The 19,330-nt window shown below is 48.5% G+C and overlaps 1 protein-coding gene across 1 annotated transcript in view; it reads right to left on the bottom strand.

Moving 5' to 3' along the window:
* Positions 1 to 19,330, bottom strand: part of LOC136577882 (dynein axonemal heavy chain 11-like) — a 386,682-nt gene that overhangs the window by 169,569 nt on the left and 197,783 nt on the right. Inside the window, exon 46 of the mRNA XM_066577801.1 lies at positions 15,372 to 15,495. Within this exon, the coding sequence (XP_066433898.1) occupies positions 15,372 to 15,495 (124 nt within the window). The remainder of the gene's footprint in view (positions 1 to 15,371; positions 15,496 to 19,330) is intronic.

Genomic DNA, 19,330 nt, shown 5'->3' with positions numbered 1-19,330 from the left:
AAAAGACTAGCCTCCTTTCTTCTAATGAATTTTTTACTCACTGTGTCTTTAATTGTATATTTTTTTTAAATAATGTATCAGGAAAACTGATCAGAGACGACTTGTTAAACAAGTGGAGATAAAAACCTGTTTAAAAAAAATAAATCCATAATAAACCGAATTATTGCTGATTGCAACTCATTATATTGAGCAGCTTGTTTGTCTTGTGTCACAGGGGTGACTTGACAGCACCTATTACAAATCTGCACAAATGACCTTTCACACAAGCTGATGAAGCCTATTCAAGCCCCAATGCCCTGTGCTCATTTAAAATGTGTTATTTCTGAACTGTTTTGATCATGAATGTATTTAGATTTTTTTCCCCTTCCTGTTTTTCTCATTTCTGGTCTCCATTACTCAAAGGCGCAGGACACATTATTGTAATTTGAATAGATTTAATTTCTTGTATAAAATGGAAAAGAAATACCTGCAAGTCACCGACCCCTAGAAATATGGTATAAGTGACTGATACATTTGTAGCTCATATTAACAGAACTCAGACACGTATACATGTATGTGCACTAGTGTACTTCCCATTCCAATAAGAAATCTTCAGAAACATTGAAAGTCTTCATTTGTAGGTCTGTAAGATTCTTTCCTGCGGCCTGAATTTTCACCTCCTAAAGCCTCCTTCCCACGAACGGATTTACGCCGCGGAAATCCGCGGCAAAAATCCGCTGCGTGGCCCCCTGCTATTAGGTTCTATTGAACCTAATAGCACAATGCTCACGATGCGTAATTCCACCGCGGAATTACGCACCGCGATTTCTCCCGTCCTCACCCGCAGCATGCTCTATTTTCTGCGGGTGAGGACGGGCTGTACGCACTGACGGCTTCCATTGCAGTCAATGGAAGCCGTCCATTCACGCTATCTCCCGCTGTAACCTGCGGGAGATAGCGTGAAAAAACGCTTTCCCGCCCACCGCCGAGCGTCATATGACGCCAAATGACGCGGTCCGGCCGCGTCACGTGACACGGCCGGCCGTGCACGTGACATGGCTGGTGACGCGAGGGCGGTGGGCGGTGACGGGCGGTGACGCGCGGCGGTGGGCGGGGAAGCGATTTCACGCTATCTCCCGCAGGTAAGTATAGGGGCTCTGGGGGGCGCCGTGACGGGCTTCACAGCGGAATATTACGCTGCGGAGCCCGTCACGCTCGTGGGAAGGAGGCCTAATTCAGGGCTAAAACCTGATCCATACACTTTTATTAAAGATTGCTTGATGTTCTAAATATGTGCGATAGTCATCATTTCACTGTGAATGCATGTTAAAGACCGTCACCTCTTCTGACTTGTCTGTTTTAGTAAATGCAGTACTTACAGGGGATGGAAAAAAATATGTAAACCCCATACAAAATGCATGCCTTACATTACATGGGATTATAAATCACATATTAATAAAACATGTAGAGACCGATTTTAAGTGGAGTTAATATGACATAGATGCTGCTGGGCAGAAGTGATCATCTGCCCGAACAACAAGGATCCAGTGGTCAGAGGTTTGAGCTACTTAGATGCTGCTACCAGTTGGCTACCAAAACCATCCAGAGCAGGGCAAGAGGTGAAGTAAACACAAATTTGGTGGGAAAGCTCTCAGCCAAGCAGGGGTCAAAAAGGCAGCCCAAAGCTAATGATTAAAATCCCATGCTTGTTTCCATATTTTTGTCCATCCCTGTATATTTCCCATTAAATAACAATTGTGGAGCATCTTCTCTAAAAATTCTAAATAGTTCTGTGCCATTCCTCCTAAAAATTTATGAATAAATTACCGTAATAACTAGATGTAGCAAATTATAAGTGTGTCCCTTAACAGTCAGCACTGATTGGATAGGACAGTTTCCAAAAGTGTAAAGGCACACCCCTAACTGCCAACACCTAGTTTGCAATTTAGGCTGGCTTTATACGGGTGTACTTGTGTGCACAATACGCAGAAAATAGAACCCATTAATTTAAATGAGTTCATTCGCATTTCTACATTTTGCAGGTGCATTTCTATCGCGCAAAAAAACAACATGCTCTAATTTTCTGCGTACTTGCACACCAATAGACGTAGATGGGGGGTGTGCAAATGCGTGTGCAATATGCAACTTGTGGATTCTGCCTTCAAAATTGCTGCATCAATCCACAGCTATGTTGCATATTTTGCTGTGGTTTCGCATGTCGCATATTAGCCCTGGCAATGTGCAAAATCTCCTTGCAGAATTTCAAATGCTGATTTTGCCCATTGAGCGTACATTCACATGTGCTGGAAATGGTGCTGATTTTCTGCGTCATTTCCACAGAACTGCAGCAGACTTCACTCCTTCTACTGAAAGTGTGGAATCAGCTGCAGATCAGCACCAGAACTCGCCCCAACGGTATGGATTTTAGTGGATCTGTGGAAATGACACAGAAAATCTGCACCATTTCCGGTACATGTGAATGTACACACAAAGGGCAAAATCCATGTGCGCAATTGCATTTGAAATTCCGCAAGGAGATTTTTCACATTTTACCAATACGTGAGAAAGTACTCTAAAAAAGATAGATCTGCATGCGGATCCGTGGCACAAGAGTTGTGGATTTCTGCTGCAGTGACTTCACACATCACTCACTTGCAGCGGGCTCTCCGCGGTGTAAATCCATAACAAAATGCAAGTCAGACTCCACATCACAGTCCACATCATTGGTGCAGATTTTGACTGGGATTTTGGTACAGATCTGCATCAGATCCACCACACGTGGACGCAAGCTAGCAGGGAAAGATAATGATGGTAACAGGGACCACAAAGGCAACAAGGAGAACTGCCCTAAATAGCAGGAAATCATAGCAAATCAAGCTTATTAACATTGTGAAATAAAGTACCGTATATACCGGCGTATAAGGCGACGGGGCGTATAAGACGACCCCCCAACTGTCACCTTATACGCCGGTATTCAGTGGAGAAAAAAAAAAAATTTTATTACTCACCTCCCACGGCGTCCTGTCGCGCTCCGGCAGGATGTCGCTCGCTCCGGCAGGCTGTCGCTGGCTCCTCGTCCCCGCCGCAGCATAGCTTTCTGAATGCGGGGCTTGAAATCCCCGCTTCCAGAAAGCTAATACACACGCCGGCAGCCATGACATCATTGAATGGCTGTGATTGGCTAAAGCACACGTGGCTTCAGCCAATCACACTATTCAATGACATCATTGAATGGGTGTGATTGCTAACACGTGCGCCTTCAGCCAATCACAGCCATTCAATGATGTCATTGAATAGTGTGATTGGCTGAAGCCACGTGTGCTTTAGCCAATCACAGCCATTCAATGCTGTCATGGCTGCCGGCGTGTGTATTAGCTTTCTGGAAGCGGGGATTTCAAGCCCCGCATTCAGAAAGCTATGCTGCGGCGGGGACGAGGAGCCAGCGACAGCCTGCCGGAGCGAGCGACATCCTGCCGGAGCGCGACAGAACGCCGTGGGAGGTGAGTAATAAAATTTTTTTTTTTTACACTTTTTTTTTTTTTGTATTACCGGCGCATAAGACGACCCCCGACTGCAGAGCAGATTTTTCGGGGTTCAAAAGTCGTCTTATACGCCGGTATATACGGTATATCCTGTAATATATGTAGGCAGGATTACTGTACCTGCTCAGCCTCTACTGTTATCTTCTATGGGCTCACTTCAATGGAGATGACAGAGTGTGCGCGGTGCATTGCGGCGGAAGAGGTTTTACTGTGCATGCTCGGTGTCTAGTAATGTCTTCTATGGGTTCCACTGAAGTGAATGGAGTCCACAGAAATCAATAATGTGGCTGAGCATGCACAGTGAAGTGCTCGGTGCTGCTCAGACAATGCAGGAATCAACAGCGCAAACTTGACCTAGGGAGTGAGACTGCAGCAGGATTAAGAATGTAGATACAGTGGTGCCTTGGGTTAAGAGTTTAATTCGTTCTGTGATGGAGCCCCTTATCCAAAACACTCAAAACCAGTTTCCCCATTGAAATGAATGGAAAAGCCATTAATCCATTCCGGATCGTGAAGCTCTCCAACTGATTTCAATGGGGATGGCGTTGCCCTATTGAAAGCAATAGTACACCGGCATCCCTGCAGTGATTTTCGGGGAAAGGCTTTAAATATAAACCCTTCCCTGAAAATCATCCCAAGCTGCAGTAAAAAAATAAATAGAATATACTCACCTGTCTGCCGGGGCTCAGGCGCGTCTAGCCGCCACTTGTTCTTTTTGCACTGCTCTGAAACTTTTCAGCAGGCGGGGATTAAAAATGCAGGGAGAACAAGCGGCAGCTAGACATGCCTGAGCCTCGGCAGTGGTGGACAGGTGAGTATATATTTTTTACTACAGCCAGGGATGATTTTCATGGAAGGGCTTATATTTAAAGCCCTTTCCCGAAAATCACTGCAGGGGTTCCCAGCAGGCCATTGCTTTCAATGGAGCCACCAGCAGCAGCGGCGGCCCCATTGAGAGCAAGGCTCTTAACCAAAGATTTTGCTATCTGTGTGCAGTTAGTTCAATCATGAACAAAGCACAGATGTGAAACTCACCTGTATGAACAAACCCTAAAAGGAATATAGATGAGCATGGGGTTCTATAGTGATCTAAATTCCATCCAGTAAAACTGCGCAGGGGCTTTGCTTTACCACCATCATATGGATCCTCACAGGCTACCATATTATTGCCATCTGAAAATGACTTTAACCACTTAAAGGGGTTGTCCCGGGATAGCAAGTGGGGTTAAGCACTTCTGTATGGCCATATTAATGCACTTTGTAATATACATCATGCATTAAATATTGGCCATACAGAAGTTATACACTTACCCCCTCCGGTGCTGGCGTCCCTGTCTCCATGGCGCCGACCAAAGACGCCTTCTTCCTGGATTAGATGCGCTTGCGCTGAAGGGGCTGCTCCGGCGCACGCAGAAGACCTGTGCGGTGCGAGCACGCCGGAGCGGCCCCTTCAGCGCAAGCGCATCTAATCCAGGAAGAAGGCGGCTTTGGTCGGTGCCATGGAGACAGGGACGCCAGCACCGGAGGGGGTAAGTGTATAACTTCTGTATGGCCAATATTTAATGCACGATGTATATTACAAAGTGCATTAATATGGCCATACGGAAGTGCTTAACCCCACTTGCTATCGCAGGACAACCCCTTTAAGGGTCAGGGTGCTTTGGTCCAAAAGGACTATACCCCTTTTAGGGATTTTACCCATGTGGTTGTTTCACTGCCGTATTATTTTCTTCAGTTACCAAAATTATGTTTGCTGTGTTTTTTTTCCCCATGACATATGGGGATGATTTTTATATCTTTTTTTGTGAATGTTAAAATTAGTATAGTAACACTAAAATAAATTATGGGAATAGGTTCCTCACTTTCTTTGTCATTTTGATATATAATTTGTATAGTCTCGGATGACAGGGCGCAGATGGCGACAGTTTAGGTTTGCGTTGGCAATAGGTGTTTTTTTTTTTTCTTTTTCACATTTTTTTATTTTATTCTGCAATTTTTTTAACATATACTATGTGTCCCATGTGATTATCATTATTGACTGACGCCACTATGTCACACGTCTGATCACATGGTCTTTTGTACGCCATTACGCGGTCCCGCTTTTTCGTTACACAGTCACGTGATGACACTAACACGTCACAAGTTAGGTCACGTGGTCTTATACTCCATGATGCATTCTCTATCATCCAGTTGTTGCTTTCACCGCTCCAATACAAGCGTTATGACGCCGCCAATTAGCGTGCTGACGTCGTCACGCCGCCGGCTTATTAACTCATCCATTACCAGCACTTTTGATAGTTGTCATTTGTTATTTATGCCTTGTTTTTGCGATTGTCTTCCTTTTTTTTAGTGATCAGTACCATTATGTACTCTCTATATATCCGTCTCCTAACATTACGGCTATATGCCTTCCTATGTGGTCTATTTACTTTGTTTCTCAGTTGCTTAGCAATAGAGATGAGCGAGCACCAAAATGCTCGGGTGCTCGTTATTCGGGACGAACTTTTCGCGATGCTCGAGGGTTCGTTTCGAGTAACGAACCCCATTGAAGTCAATGGGCGACCCGAGCATTTTTGTATTTCGCCGATGCTCGCTAAGGTTTCCTTGTGTGAAAATCTGGGCAATTCAAGAAAGTGATGGGAACGACACAGCAACGGATAGGGCAGGCGAGGGGCTACATGTTGGGCTGCATCTCAAGTTCACAGGTCCCACTATTAAGCCACAATAGCGGCAAGAGTGGGCCCCCCCCCCCTCCCAACAACTTTTACTTCTGAAAAGCCCTCATTAGCATGGCATACCTTAGCTAAGCACCACACTACCTCCAACAAAGCACAATCACTGACTGCATGACACTCCACTGCCACTTCTCCTGGGTTACATGCTGCCCAACCGCCCCCCCTCCCCCCCACAGCGCACACCAAAGTGTCCCTGCGCAGCCTTCAGCTGCCCTAATGCCTCACCACCCTCATGTCTATTTAGAAGTGCGTCTGCCATGAGGAGGAACCGCAGGCACACACTGCAGAGGTTGGCACGGCTAGGCAGCGACCCTCTTTAAAAGTGGCGGGGCGATAGCCCACAATGCTGTACAGAAGCAATGAGAAATAGAATCCTGTGCCACCGCCATCAGGAGCTGCACACGTGGGCATAGCAATGGGGAACCTATGTGTCACACACTATTCATTCTGTCAAGGTGTCTCTGCATGCCCCAGTCAGACCGGGCTTTTTAATTCATAGACACAGGCAGGTACAACTCCCTATTGTGAAGTCCCTGTCGACCGACAGCATGGGTGGCTTCCTGGAACCCACCGGCGGTACATAAAAATATCCCATTGCAGTGCCCAACACAGCTGAGGTAGTAATGTCATGCTTAAAGGGGTGGTCTCGCGAAACCAAGTGGGGTTATACACTTCCGTATGGCCATATTAATGCACTTTGTAATGTACATTGTGCATTAAATATGAGCCATACAGAAGTTATTCCACTTACCTGCTCCGTTGCTAGCGTCCTCGTCTCCATGGTTCCGTCTAAATTCGCTGGCAGCTTGCTTTTTTAGACGCGCTTGCGCAGTCCGGTCTTCTCCATTCAGCACGAGCCGCTTCAGTGTGCTCCCCGCTACAGCTCTTCTGCGCATGCGCAGACGAGCTGTCACTGCTCGGGAGCGCGCTGAAGCGGCCATTCTGCACCATCCTCTGTTAGAGGAAGGTGCAGAAACTGGAGCTGCCCAGCGGAGAAGACCAGCCCAGCCCAGCAGCCCCGAGAAGCCTCCCAGGTAAGTGATGGGTCGGGGGGGGCTGCCGCTGCGCCGGGCTGCGCCGGGGGGGGGGCTGCCGCTGCGCCGGGGGAGCTAGCGCTAGGCCGGGGGGGCTGTCGCTGCGATGGGGGGGCTGTCGCTAGGCCGGGGGGGCTGTCGCTGCGCCGGGGGAGCTAGCGCTAGGCCGGGGGGGCTGTCGCTGCGCCGGGGGAGCTAGCGCTAGGCCGGGGGGGCTGTCGCTAGGCCGGGGGGGCTGTCGCTGCGCCGGGGGAGCTAGCGCTAGGCCGGGGGGGCTGTCGCTAGGCCGGGGGGGCTGTCGCTAGGCCGGGGGAGCTAGCGCTAGGCCGGGGGGGCTGTCGCTGCGCCGGGGGAGCTAGCGCTAGGCCGGGGGGGCTGTCGCTGCGCCGGGGGAGCTAGCGCTAGGCCGGGGGGGCTGTCGCTAGGCCGGGGGGGCTGTCGCTGCGCCGGGGGAGCTAGCGCTAGGCCGGGGGGGCTGTCGCTAGGCCGGGGGGGCTGTCGCTGCGCCGGGGGAGCTAGCGCTCGGCCGGGGGGGCTGTCGCTAGGCCGGGGGGGCTGTCGCTAGGCCGGGGGAGCTAGCGCTAGGCCGGGGGGGCTGTCGCTGCGCCGGGGGAGCTAGCGCTAGGCCGGGGGGGCTGTCGCTGCGCCGGGGGAGCTAGCGCTGGGGAGCCGGGGGCTAGCGCCGGTTACCTGCTGTCTGGTCGGCGGCTGCGGGGCGTCTGGTCGGCGGCTGCGATGCGTCCGGTTGCCATGGAGACACAGCTGGCGGCGTCTCGGGAGCGCGCACGTCGGGCTGCAGCGAGCGACGGGGAAAGAGCTGGCGGCCATCTTGAGGAAACTTTTATAACTTGCTGAAACGCTGGAACGGTAAGTACGAACCAGCTAGAAATGTCATTTACAGGGGTAATTAGTAATGTGTGTTTAATGGGGGGGACTGGGCAAAAAAAAAAATTAACTGCTTCCTCGAGACATCTCCTTTAATGCAGGTGGGCTTCGGCCCACACTGCATGCCCCAGTCTGACTGGGGTTCTTTACAAGTGGAAACAGATGCATTTATAATTCCCTGTGGACCCACAGCAGGGGTGGGTGCCAGGAAGCCACCGGCGGTACATAGAAATATCCCATTGCATTGCCCAACACAGCTGAGGTAGTAATGTCGTGCTTAATGCAGGTGGGCTTCGGCCCACACTGCATGCCCCAGTCAGACTGGGGTTCTTTACAAGTGGACACAGATGCATTTATAATTCCCTGTGGACCCACAGCAGGGGTGGGTGCCAGGAAGCCACCGGCGGTACATAGAAATATCCCATTGCATTGCCCAACACAGCTGAGGTAGTAATGTCGTGCTTAATGCAGGTGGGCTTCGGCCCACACTGCATGCCCCAGTCAGACTGGGGTTCTTTTCAAGTGTACAGATGTAGTAAAAACTCCGTGTGCACCTACAGCATGGGTGGGTGCCAGGAAGCCACCGGCGGTACATAGAAATATCCCATTGCATTGCCCAACACAGCTGAGGTAGTAATGTCGTGCTTAATGCAGGTGGGCTTCGGCCCACACTGCATGCCCCAGTCAGACTGGGGTTCTTTTCAAGTGTACAGATGTAGTAAAAACTCCGTGTGCACCTACAGCATGGGTGGGTGCCAGGAAGCCACTGGCGGTACATAGAAATATCCCATTGCATTGCCCAACACAGCTGAGGTAGTAATGTCGTGCTTAATGCAGGTGGGCTAAAAATTTATTTGATTACACTGTAGGCGAGGGCCCACAAAAATTGCTGTATCAACAGTACTAATGTACCTGAAAAAAATTGGGCATGGCCAACCAAGAGGGCAGGTGAAACCCATTAATCGCTTTGGTTAATGTGGCTTAAGTGGTAACTAGGCCTGGAGGCAGCCCAGTTTAACGAAAAATTGGTTCAAGTTAAAGTGCCAACGCTTTTCAGAGCATTGAAACATCTAAAAATTGTTTAGAAAAATTATGAGTGAGCCTTGTGGCCCTAAGAAAAATTGCCCGTTCAGCGTGATTACGTGAGGTTTCAGGAGGAGGAGCAGGAGGAGGAGGAGGAGGAATATTAGACACAGATTGATGAAGCAGAAATGTCCCCGTTTTGGATGGTGAGAGAGAACGTAGCTTCCATCCGCGGGTGCAGCCTACGTATTGCTTACGTATCGCTGCTGTCCGCTGGTGGAGAAGAGAAGTCTGGGGAAATCCAGGCTTTGTTCATCTTGATGAGTGTTAGCCTGTCGGCACTGTCGGTTGACAGGCGGGTATGCTTATCTGTGATGATTCCCCCAGCCGCACTAAACACCCTCTCCGACAAGACGCTAGCCGCAGGACAAGCAAGCACCTCCAGGGCATACAGCGCTAGTTCAGGCCACGTGTCCAGCTTCGACACCCAGTAGTTGTAGGGGGCAGAGGCGTCACCGAGGATGGTCGTGCGATCGGCTACGTACTCCCTCACCATCCTTTTACAGTGCTCCCGCCGACTCAGCCTTGACTGGGGAGCGGTGACACAGTCTTGCTGGGGAGCCATAAAGCTGGCCAGGCCCTTAAAGACTGTTGCACTGTCTGGGCTGTACATGCTGCTCGATCTACGCACCTCCCCTGCTACATGGCCCTCGGAACTGCGCCTTCTGCCACTAGCGCTGTCGGATGGGAATTTTACCATCAGCTTGTCCGCCAGGGTCCTGTGGTATAGCAACACTCTCGAACCCCTTTCCTCTTCGGGAATGAGACTGGGAAGGTTCTCCTTATAGCGTGAGTCGAGCAGTGTGTACACCCAGTAATCCGTAGTGGCCAGAATGCGTTGAATGCGAGGGTCACGAGAAAGGCATCCTAACATGAAGTCAGCCATGTGTGCCAGGGTACCTGTACGCAACACATGGCTGTCCGCACTAGGAAGATCACTTTCAGGATCCTCCTCCTCCTCCTCCTCCTCCTCCTCCTCAGGCCATACACGCTGAAATGATGACAGGCAACCAGCATGGGTACCGTCAGCAGTGGGCCAAGCTGTCTCTTCCCCCTCCTCCTCATCCTCCTCCTCCTCCTCCTGAACGCGCTGAGATATAGACAGGAGGGTGCTCTGACTATCCAGCGACATACTGTCTTCCCCCGGCTCTGTTTCCGAGCGCAAAGCGGCTGCCTTTATGGTTTGCAGGGAAGTTCTCAAGATGCATAGCAGAGGAATGGTGACGCTAATGATTGCAGCATCGCCGCTCACCACCTGGGTAGACTGATCAAAGTTTCGAAGGACCTGGCAGATGTCTGCCAACCAGGCCCACTCTTCTGAAAAGAATTGAGGAGGCTGACTCCCACTGCACCGCCCATGTTGGAGTTGGTATTCCACTATAGCTCTACGCTGCTCATAGAGCCTAGCCAACATGTGGAGCGTAGAGTTCCACCGTGTGGGCACGTCGCACAGCAGTCGGTGCACTGGCAGATTAAAGCGATGTTGCAGGGTGCGCAGGGTGGCAGCGTCCGTGTGGGACTTGCGGAAATGTGCGCAGAGCCGGCGCACCTTTACGAGCAGGTCTGACAAGCGTGGGTAGCTTTTCAGAAAGCGCTGAACCACCAAATTAAAGACGTGGGCCAGGCATGGCACGTGCGTGAGGCTGCCGAGCTGCAGAGCCGCCAACAGGTTACGCCCGTTGTCACACATGACCATGCCCGGTTGGAGGCTCAGCGGCGCAAGCCAACGGTCCGTCTGCTCTGTCAGACCCTGCAGCAGTTCGTGGGCCGTGTGCCTCCTATCTCCTAAGCTGAGTAGTTTCAGCACGGCCTGCTGACGCTTGCCCACCGCTGTGCTGCCACGCCGCGCGACACCGACTGCTGGCGACGTCCTGCTGCTGCTGACACATCTAGATTGCGAGACAGAGGTTGAGGAGGAGGAGGAGGAGGAGGAGGGTGCTTTAGTGGAAGAAGCATACACCGCCGCAGATACCACCACCGAGCTGGGGCTCGCAATTCTGGGGGTGGGTAGGACGTGAGCGGTCCCAGGCTCTGACTCTGTCCCAGCCTCCACTAAATTCACCCAATGTGCCGTCAGGGAGATGTAGTGGCCCTGCCCGCCTGTGCTTGTCCACGTGTCCGTAGTTAAGTGGACCTTGCCACTAACCGCATTGGTGAGGGCGCGTACAATGTTGCGGGAGATGTGGTCGTGCAGGGCTGGGACAGCACATCGGGAAAAGTAGTGGCGACTGGGAACAGAGTAGCGCGGGGCCGCCGCCGCCATCATAGCTTTGAAGGACTCCGTTTCCACAACCCTATACGGCAGCATCTCAAGGCTGATAAATTTGGCTATGTGGACGGTTAACGATTGAGCGTGCGGGTGCGTGGTGGCGTACTTGCGCTTGCGCTCCAACACTTGCGCTAGCGACGGCTGGACTGTGCGGTGCGAGACATTGGTGGATGGGGCCGAGGACAGCGGAGGTGAGGCTGTGGGTGCAGGCCATGAGACGGTTGTGCCTGTGTCCTGAGAGGGAGGTTGGATCTCAGTGGCAGGTTGGGGCACAGGGGGAGAGGCAGCGGTGCAAACCGGAGGCGGTGAACGGCCTTCGTCCCACCTTGTGGGGTGCTTGGCCATAATATGTCTGCGCATGCTGGTGGTGGTGAGGCTGTTGGTGGTGGCTCCCCGGCTGATCTTGGCGCGACAAAGGTTGCACACCACTGTTCGTCGGTCTTCAGGCGTCTCTGTGAAAAACTGCCAGACCTTAGAGCACCTCGGCCTCTGCAGGGTGGCATGGCGCGAGGGTGTGCTTTGGGAAACACTTGGTGGATTATTCAGTCTGGCCCTGCCTCTACCCCTGGCCACCGCACTGCCTCTTGCAACCTGCCCTGCTGATGCCCTTGCCTCCCCCTCTGAAGACCTGTCCTGAGTAGGCGTTGCACACCAGGTGGGGTCAGTCACCTCATCGTCCTGCTGCTCTTCCTCCGAATCCTCTGTGCGCTGCTCCCTTGGACTTACTGCCCTTACTACTACCTCACTGCAAGACAACTGTGTCTCATCGTCATCGTCCTCCTCACCCACAGAAAGTTCTTGAGACAGTTGGCGGAAGTCCCCAGCCTCTTCCCCCGGACCCCGGGAACTTTCGAATGGTTGGGCATCAGTGACGATAAACTCCTCTGGTGGGAGAGGAACCGCTGCTGCCCAATCTAAGCAGGGGCCCGAGAACAGTTCCTGGGAGTGTTCCCACTCCTGAGCAGGTGTCATTGTAGTGGAGTGAGGAGGCTGGGAGGAAGGAGGAGCAGCAGACAGAGGATTCGGATTTGCAGCACTGGACGGCGCAGAACTGTGGGTGGATGATAGCTTGCTCGAAGCACTTTCTGCCATCCAGGACAGGACCTGCTCACACTGCTCATTTTCTAATAAAGGTCTCCCGCGTGGACCCATTAATTGGGCGATGAATGTGGGGACGCCAGAAACGTGCCTCTCTCCTAATCGCGCAGCAGTCGGCTGTGACACACCTGGATCAGGAGCTCGGCCTGTGCCCACACCCTCACTTGGCCCTCCGCGTCCTCGGCCACGTCCACGTCCTCTAGGCTTACCCCTACCCCTCAGCATGCTGTATTACCAGTGATTTGATTTCCCAGGCAGGAAATAAATTGGCGCAAGCCTGCAGGCCAAATATAATGTTTTCGCTTTTTTGCAAAGGGAAGACCCCACTGCGTGTATTCAATGAAAAACAAGAAGTTTAATATCTGTGGTGTGGCCCTCAAAAAGTGTCACACAAGTATAGTGTAGCAGAGTTATTAACTCTAGCAGAGCAGGTATTTGCCAGTCAGGAAAGACAATGGCGCTAGGCTGCAGTAAAGCGTAGCTGGTTGCGTCTGATTTTTGTACGTTGTACACGCAGCACACACGTACACGCAGACCTTAGGACTGACACAGGCAGGCCAAATATAATTTCTTTTCCTTTTTAGCTTAAGGAAGCACCCACTGCGTATATTCAATGAACAAGAAGTTTAATATCTGTGGTGTGGCCCTCAAAAAGTGTCACACAAGTATAGTGTAGCAGAGTTATTAACTCTAGCAGAGCAGGTATTTGCCAGTCAGGAAAGACAATGGCGCTAGGCTGCAGTAAAGCGTAGCTGGTTGCGTCTGATTTTTGTACGTTGTACACGCAGCACACACGTACACGCAGACCTTAGGACTGACACAGGCAGGCCAAATATAATTTCTTTTCCTTTTTAGCTTAGGGAAGCACCCACTGCGTATATTCAATGAACAAGAAGTTTAATATCTGTGGTGTGGCCCTCAAAAAGTGTCACACAAGTATAGTGTAGCAGAGTTATTAACTCTAGCAGAGCAGGTATTTGCCAGTCAGGAAAGACAATGGCGCAAGCCTGCAGTAAAGCGTAGCTGGTTGCGTCTGATTTTTGTACCTTGTACACGCAGCACACACGTACACGGAGACCTTAGGACTGACACAGGCAGGCCAAATATAATTTCTTTTCCTTTTTAGCAAAGGGAAGACCCCACTGCGTGTATTCAATGAATAATAAATGTCTTCTGGCCCTGCCTACACAATTCTATCCCTGTAGTATTAATGCCGGGTGCAATGCTCTGCACAGCCGGTTTTGAGAAGAAAAAAAAATATGCAACACTGCTAACAGCAGCCTGGACAGTACTGCACACGGATAGAAGTGGCCCTAGAAAGGATCGTTGGGGTTCTTGAAGCCTACACTAACTCCTAACACTCTCCCTGCCTAACCCCCACTTCTGTCCCTATTGCTGGGCGCAATGCTCTGCAGATCCAATTTTGGACAAAAAAAAAAAAAATACTGTGCTAACACAGTACTGCACACTAGTAGATGTGGCCCTGAGAAGGGCCGTTGGGGTTCTTGAAGCCTACACTGACTCCTAACGCTCTCCCTACAGCAGCACCAGCAGCAGCACTTTCCCTCAGCTAACTCACAAGGCATGTGTGGCGAGTCGCGGGAGGGGCCGATTTTTATACTCGGGTGACATCTGATCGCCCCAGCCACTCACAGCAGGGGGGTGGTATAGGGCTTGAACGTCACAGGGGGAAGTTGTAATGCCTTCCCTGTCTTTCAATTGGCCAGAAAAGCGCGCTAACGTCTCAGAGAGGAAACTGAAAGTAACCGGAACACCGCGTGGTACTCGTTACGAGTAACGAGCATCCCAAACACCCTAATATTCGCACGAATATCAAGCTCGGACGAGTACGTTCGCTCATCTCTACTTAGCAACTTTAAGCTGTGCATGCTGGGTTGCAGGATATGACACAACTAGGGGCGTGGTTGAGCTCATTATGTCAGTAGTGGGTTACTATTTAAAGACTGCTCTTACTCTCAGCTGATATGTGGAACATGAACTCCACACCTTGTTTCTTATGTTATTGGGTATGTATTGTATATATACTTCTCCTTTGTTTTTTATGCTCTTTTATATCACTTGCTTTGTTTATATCCCTCTGTATGGTATTTTGTTTTGACTTTGTGTTTTATGTGTAGGTTTGTTACAGGCTTGAAAAAGACCTCAAGGAGGTCGAAACGTTGCCTGCTTTTAATTTTGAAACAATAAAAATGTTCCTTTAAACAAAATTTCTTTTGCATCACTTTATGCTGCCACCGCTTTACGATTTTTCAGTAACAGTACTCACTAACAGAGCTGATCAGGGTCTGCTAAGACCCTGCATCTCTGCTGTAGCGAGGGGCATGTGGCGGTCACGTGATTCCAGCGTCAAATAACAGAAGCAACACTTACACTTTCTCTATTCACTATATAGAGCTCATTGAGTGCTATGTAGCTTTCTCCTCCGGGTCTTTGGCCGTGACTAACAGCCAAGGACCTGACCTGCTCCTGCTACATTGCAGGAGCAGGAGCTTTAATCCCAAACTGTATTTTTACTATCAGCAGGGATTTAAGTTCCGGATCAAGTGCCGTAAATTTATGGAGCTTGGTCCTCATCAGGTTAAAGAGATTCTCCATCTGAACATGACAAAACCCAAACTCTGCATTATTTATCATACTTCATTTTATGGCTTAAATTAGTCCAAGCAGAGATATACATTATACATTAATAGCTAAGGAGAAATCTTTATATAGATATTCATTGTACCTGATGCCAGCATGTCATTGATGAGAACAAGGAATCTTTCATCAGGTATCTGTGCATCTGTGTGAAGGAAGACTGTCCCAATATTCTTTATCCCTACTTTAAAGTATAAGGTAGCAATGTCACTCTGCAGAAAGAGATCAAATGTGAAAATTATTAGTAAATATGTGACCGAACCATCTCAACATAAAGCTATTAGTCTTGTGAGCTAACCTGCCTTAAAGAGGACTTTGCTATTAATTACCTAAGGTATCTTCAGGATGCGTCATCAATAGTTGATTGGCGGGAGTATTCTGCTTAGGATCCCCACTGATCAGCTGATAACAAGCCAGCTGTCATTATAGACAGAGCCTGAAGCAGACAGTTCTGTCCGTAATGTAGCAGTCTAAGTTGGTATTTCAGGCACAGCATCCATTAAATTCAATGGGAGCTGTGCCTGCAATAACAACCATGAGCCTTGTGTGGCACAGAGTTTTAAGGCAGCAGAAATGCAGTCCTAAGCTCTCACTTATGACCTGAAGGTTGCAAGTTCAATCCCTGCATTGGTTCAGGTAGCCGACTCAAGGTTGACTCAGCGTTCCATCCCTCCAAAGTCAGTAAAATGAGTACCCAGCTTGGTGGGGGGTAATAAATAAATTACTTGAAAGCGAGGCGGAATAAGTTGGCGCTGCACAAATAACAAGATTTATTTTAACTCAGTCTGATGCACTACAGACAGACCTAGAGCTAACTGCTTCCGACTATGTCTGCGATGAGAGCAAGCCCATTGGACAGCTGATCGGCGGGGATCCTGAGTGGCAGATCCCTGTCGATCAACTAATAATGACCTATCCCGAGGATAGGTAATCAATAGTGAAGTCCTGAAAAAAGCCCTTTAAGAGGATTTCACATAATTTGAGTCACACAAGTCCTATACTAGGATGAAGCAATGAAAATACAGAGTTACTTGTAGAAAAAAAAGCAGCCCAAATGCAAGATGACAATGTGAATACTTTTGGCAAGGCACTCACCTGTTCCAATTATACAGGGAGGCACAATGTTCACAAGGGCTCTAACATCTAATCCCTCCTGGTCTTACCAGGCTGAGTCTAATGCAGACAATTAATGTGCAGAAAGCGGGAAAAATGGGAGGTTTATCCAATGGATTCTCAAGACTACTTCTCGATTTAATAGAAAAAATTTTTATGATGCTGTCAAAATGCGTTTCAAACACAGGCTGAGTGCTTGTAAGTTGATTTTTTTTGCATTGCACCATATTTTTCCATATCTGATGAAGGACTCTATATGACCCTGAAATGCGTTGAAACAGCCACATAAAGCTTCTTTTAAATCAAGAGCAGTGTTGAAAGACAAAGATCTCATTTTGTCTTGCTATCTGCACACCAAGCCAATAACATGTCACACAAGATTCACTTTGATTTCTGTTGGGAAATGCCATGGTCCACAAAAGCTGTAGTCAACACATATTGATGCAAACAAACTGTATAGCAAGAGCAACATTGGATAGCATACAATGGCCAGAGGTACAGCATGGAAACTGGAGGTGGAAGGGCCCATTTAGGAGCAGGACATAATTCCTTTTTGTACTACCCAACAGTATGGCTGGGGTGCTACTTTATGCAGATAATCTACAATATGAAATTCAACTTTTGAAAAATGCTCTGAAGTAAAAGTAGTTATGCTACCGTTTCCATTACTGCAAATCCATTTTTTGTCAACAAGGTATAGAGGTCCTTTCTGGCTATTGTATGAGACCCTATAAATTTGAGTTACGCACCGGAAGCTCCAGATTTAAGCAAGTCATACATTATGGTTCATGTATAAAAACAGCAAAAAAAACTGTGTTGGCAACCAACTGGACTGATTCGGCAGGTGAAAGTTGGCAAATCCATCATTCTTGCCAACAGTCATTATTATCACAGTTATTTATCTTGCAAACTGCCCTACATCATGGGTATCAAATATACTTATTTGTATTTAATAAGGGTATTTTAATACCTGTTGGCACTTTTTGGACCCTAGGTTTGGTACTAGAGCTAGAACGACAGTGTGAACTGTAAAGAGGGTCACAATAAACCTGGGGCTGCATAGTGACTTTTTAAAGCACGTCCTTCTAAATCTAATTATTAAGCTATGGCTGTAATCTCAGGGAATACTGTGACTGAGTGCACGCCTGTGAGCTGCAGCTGTCACACAAGAGTCAAAATTGGAAAGTTGTGCAACAAAAAGTCTCCATGTAGCCCCAACCTAATACTGCACAATCTGCACCAATTGGGGGATGACAATTAGGTACAACTTGCTAAGCATGTTAGGCATTTTTCTTGCTCTTACCCCACCCAGTGTACGTTTTACCAATATTTTGCCCTAAAATATGCCACATGTTGTTAATAAACTTTTGCATATACCAAACTGTCGATAGTTTCTATACGCGTGCCAGTCATTGTGTGTCAAGACAAAACACTGCCAACCAAGAGTTGAGGATTAAAACTGTCTACTAACAAAGTTACTATTTCAATGGGCAAGTTGGGTACTATGGAAACTACTGTATTCCTCCATCAGCGAGAACAGGCCTTTGTGCAATTAAGTATGAGTTAAGAAATTGGTTTATTTGTTGTGTATAATTGCGGCACCGCTTCTTCTGCACTGACCTGCAAGTTGTTTTGAAAAAAGAATATTTGCAAATGGATAATTAAGCAAAGAATTAGTTTGAGGCATTGTTTACTCGGGAGACGTCTCATTGCCACCATTTTAATTGCGCTGAAGTGCTTGAAATTGCATTGTTTACGTAGCCCATAATGAAGAGAAAGGCTGGTCACCTGTTTGTTACTAGGGAAGCCTTACAAAGTACTATTTACTGGTCCAAAGGATGATGATGGCAATTACTCAATGTCAATGTCTTAATTTACAAGTTATATGTCAAGTGAATTATTAGTTATAGAGAATGTAGCTCTAACCCTGCAAAAAAAATAAATAAATAAATATATAATTTTGTTAAGTCCTTAGTTTGGGGTTTATGTGTTTGGTTGTGTAACATATTCAGTAATGACCCTATGTCAGGACATACGATATGGTGCAAGGAGGCAAAAGTGGAATAACCAGTGGCGTACAGTACATACCAAAGATCAAAACAGGCCCCACAATATGCTTCTGGGTTTTCCTGTCCAGGACAGGAGGGCATAATATTTGTCTCCCCTCCATAACTTTGCCATGCCCATTGGATCAATTTTCAACCCCCTTGTTCAATAACAAGGCAGTTTTTCTCTATAGGAAAATCTTGCACAGGTTTTCCGCCCAGTAGAAAAAGAGATGGCACTAACGAGGGTTGAGCCCTCTCTCCCCAAAGACACCAAATACAGCTGCAATGTCTGCCTCTACAGTGTGTACAGCTTTGATTTTTGCTGTCTTAACCCTTTCCAATCCACTGTCTGACCTCTAAAGACATTATGATTTAAGGCTGTACAGCTCCGATGTTGGAAGACATCCGTCGGGGTTCTCTTACTGTATATTACCAGCCTCTCTGCTGTCAGAGCCTATCCAACGTGTCACCTCATGCAGTACTGGCTTAACCAGCATATAGCGCCGTTGTATAACGGCAGAAAAAGAGTAAGCCCCCTAGGAAAACCAGGATACAAATTGGATTGGAAAGGGTTAAGAACCTAGTAGGGGAATGAGCGATCCCTTCAGCGTGACAACAAATATGTAAGATATTTATGGAAGACCTATTTTATATCTTGCTTGGTCTTCAGCTGACTGCTAACAAGGTCAAAGTCTACCAGGTGATTTTGTAGGAATTTTTTTTATTTCTCCCCTGACGATCTATTGGGGAAAATTTGGGGACTGCATCCAGTGGATAATTTGCAGAAAAGTTCATAAGAAAAGAAACACAGCCCTCTGAAGTATTCGGGGTGCTTGGATCAGGTTTCTAACCCAGATCCCTATATATGAAGAACTCCGCACTCTCC

This window comes from Eleutherodactylus coqui, chromosome 8 (genome assembly GCF_035609145.1).
Source record: "Eleutherodactylus coqui strain aEleCoq1 chromosome 8, aEleCoq1.hap1, whole genome shotgun sequence".
Lineage (NCBI taxonomy): Eukaryota > Metazoa > Chordata > Amphibia > Anura > Eleutherodactylidae > Eleutherodactylus > Eleutherodactylus coqui.
Note: the sequence above shows the minus strand (reverse complement) of the source record. Positions and strands in the feature narration are given on the sequence as shown.